The following is a 2,272-nucleotide window of genomic DNA, read 5'->3' as shown; positions in this document are numbered from 1 at the left end:
GGGGGGGGGGGGGGTACATCAGATGGGAGGTTTACGGTGTTGTCTGCACACTCTTTGATTACTGACACCAGGGAACCTCGCCCTAATATGTCCAACTTTTTTCAGCAACTTTGGCAAGTCAGAGCACCCGAGAGGGTTCGTACTTTTTTGTGGTTGGTCAGTCATCAGGTTATCATGAAAAACGTGGAGCGAACTCGACGACATTTGGGAGACACGAGTGTTTGTCAGGTTTGTAAATGGGGAGATGAAACCATTATGCATGTTTTAAGAGATTGTCCGGTTATTGTGGGTCTTTGGATTAAGTTGCTACCTCCACGGCGACGAGAGGCTTTCTTTACGGGTACGCTATTTGAATGGATGTATGGTAACTTGGGTCAGATAGAAGATGGGACAGAGTTCTCCTGGGCAACGTTATTCGCCGTTGTTGTGTGGTGGGCTTGGAAGTGGAGGTGTGGGCATGTGTTTGGTGAAGTGAGTAAATGCAGGGATAAAGTGAAGTTTGTTAAAGCAATGGCCAAGGAGGTGGTCTCTGCACACATGGCGGCCCAGAATCGGGTGAGTGACCCAGTTGAGCGGATGATCTGTTGGTAGCCACCGCGGGAGGGTGGGTAAAGTTGAATACTGATGGGGCATCCCGCGGAAACCCGGGTCTGGCTACAACGGGGGGATACTGCAGGACACGATGGGGCAATGGTGCGGAGGTTTTGCGTTGAACATCGGTATCTGTTCGGCCCCTTTAGCGGAGTTAGGGGGAGTGTATTATGGTTTATATATTGCTTGGGAACAACGCATAACAAGACTTGAGCTGGAGATTGACTCGAAATTAGTTGTTGGATTCTTAACCACAGGGATTGCAGATTCGCACCCCCTGTCGTTCCTGGTACGGCTGTGCCATGGCTTCCTTTCAAGGGACTGGATAGTCCGCATATCTCACATCTATAGGGAAGCTAACCGTCTAGCTGATGGGTTAGCCAACTATGCTTTTTTCTTATCATTAGGTTTTCATTGGTTTGTAATAGCTCCATCTACGGTGGAGTCGCTGGTTCAGGAGGACATTTTCGGGGCCACGGTCCCGCGTCAAGTCTGTTTGTAATTTTTCTCTTTTTCATGAATAAATAGCAAGAAGGTTTCCTCCTTGTCCTCTACCCAAAAAAAAAAGTTTAATTTTAAGAAAATCGCTTTTTTTTTTACGTTTCCAAATCAATATGTCAATGTCTTACCAAAAACAAAAATCAATATGTCAATGTTGCCGGCAAGAAAAAACCCAGACATGTAAAGCGAAATTTTATTTCCATTAAGATAAAGTCTCTTTGCTCTCAACTTTACATGGTAATCATTAATCGATGTTTAATTGGTAAAGCACTTTGACAAATTCATATTAGCATATAATTAAAAACAAGAGGAATCAAAATCTTCTGAAACAAATCATTGTTCTCGTTACTAACGGGAGAATGCTGTTTATTTCTTTCCTTGATACCATCCTCGCAGTTGCCTGGTACATCCAAAGCAATACTAAAATTTTCATTAGCGGTTTTATAATCGTGCGATCGAACGCTCGCTAAAGCAGTGTTTAACGAATCATTAGCATCGTCATAAAACTCAACGCAATCGCGTAGCTCTGCTTCAATACTTTCATATTTCTTGCCCTTGAGGATATGTTCAACGATTTCTTTAACGTTCATAGCTTTTGCTTCAGCGTTCTTCGTCGACGGTAGGATCAAACCTTCGAGGGTGGTTGCGGTTTTGCTTTGTGGATCTTGTGTAAGAGAATCGACGCAGAAATTGTATATCAAGCCCGGTTCTATCACGGTTGCTTTCTTGCAAGAATCTTGAAGGAGAGTTTGAGCAAATGCGAAACCGTTCAAGAGAAGAGAGAACATAACCAATGAAACCAAAAACTTCATCTCTTTTTATTTTTTTTCTTTGGAGGAAGTAGAGAAAATAAGAATTGATTGATGAAGAATATGTTCACTTTGTGTTGCAATTTATAGTAAAAGTGAACATAGATGTTTATGGTAAGACTCTTTTTGACCAAAAAAAAAAAAAAAAAGACTCTTTGACTATGTACAATAGATTTGTTGAATCATTAATTCAATAGTTAAAATTCATAAATGAAGTGAAAAATGAAAAATGAAAAAAAGTTGGGACTAAACTATTTTGAATAAACAAAAGTTGGGACCAGGACACATGGTGCATTATTATATTTCTGAATATTTATAAAAATAATATTGTTTTTTTTTCTGGTAACAATAACATAATCAAATAATAGATT

The 2,272-nt window shown here is 40.4% G+C and overlaps 1 protein-coding gene across 1 annotated transcript; it reads right to left on the bottom strand.

Moving 5' to 3' along the window:
* LOC104700520 (putative invertase inhibitor) lies at positions 1,274 to 1,940 on the bottom strand. The gene has a single exon (XM_010416042.1). It carries the CDS (start codon positions 1,902 to 1,904, stop codon positions 1,374 to 1,376), a length of 531 nt encoding a protein of 176 aa, XP_010414344.1. The 5' UTR covers positions 1,905 to 1,940; the 3' UTR covers positions 1,274 to 1,373.

The sequence above is a fragment of the Camelina sativa genome, chromosome 7 (genome assembly GCF_000633955.1).
Source record: "Camelina sativa cultivar DH55 chromosome 7, Cs, whole genome shotgun sequence".
Taxonomy (NCBI): domain Eukaryota; kingdom Viridiplantae; phylum Streptophyta; class Magnoliopsida; order Brassicales; family Brassicaceae; genus Camelina; species Camelina sativa.
Note: the sequence above shows the minus strand (reverse complement) of the source record. Positions and strands in the feature narration are given on the sequence as shown.

Excerpts from the sequence above, each read along its gene's own strand:
- LOC104700520 (XM_010416042.1), bottom strand. The coding sequence starts at position 1,904 with ATGAAGTTTTTGGTTTCATTGGTTATGTTCTCTCTTCTCTTGAACGGT.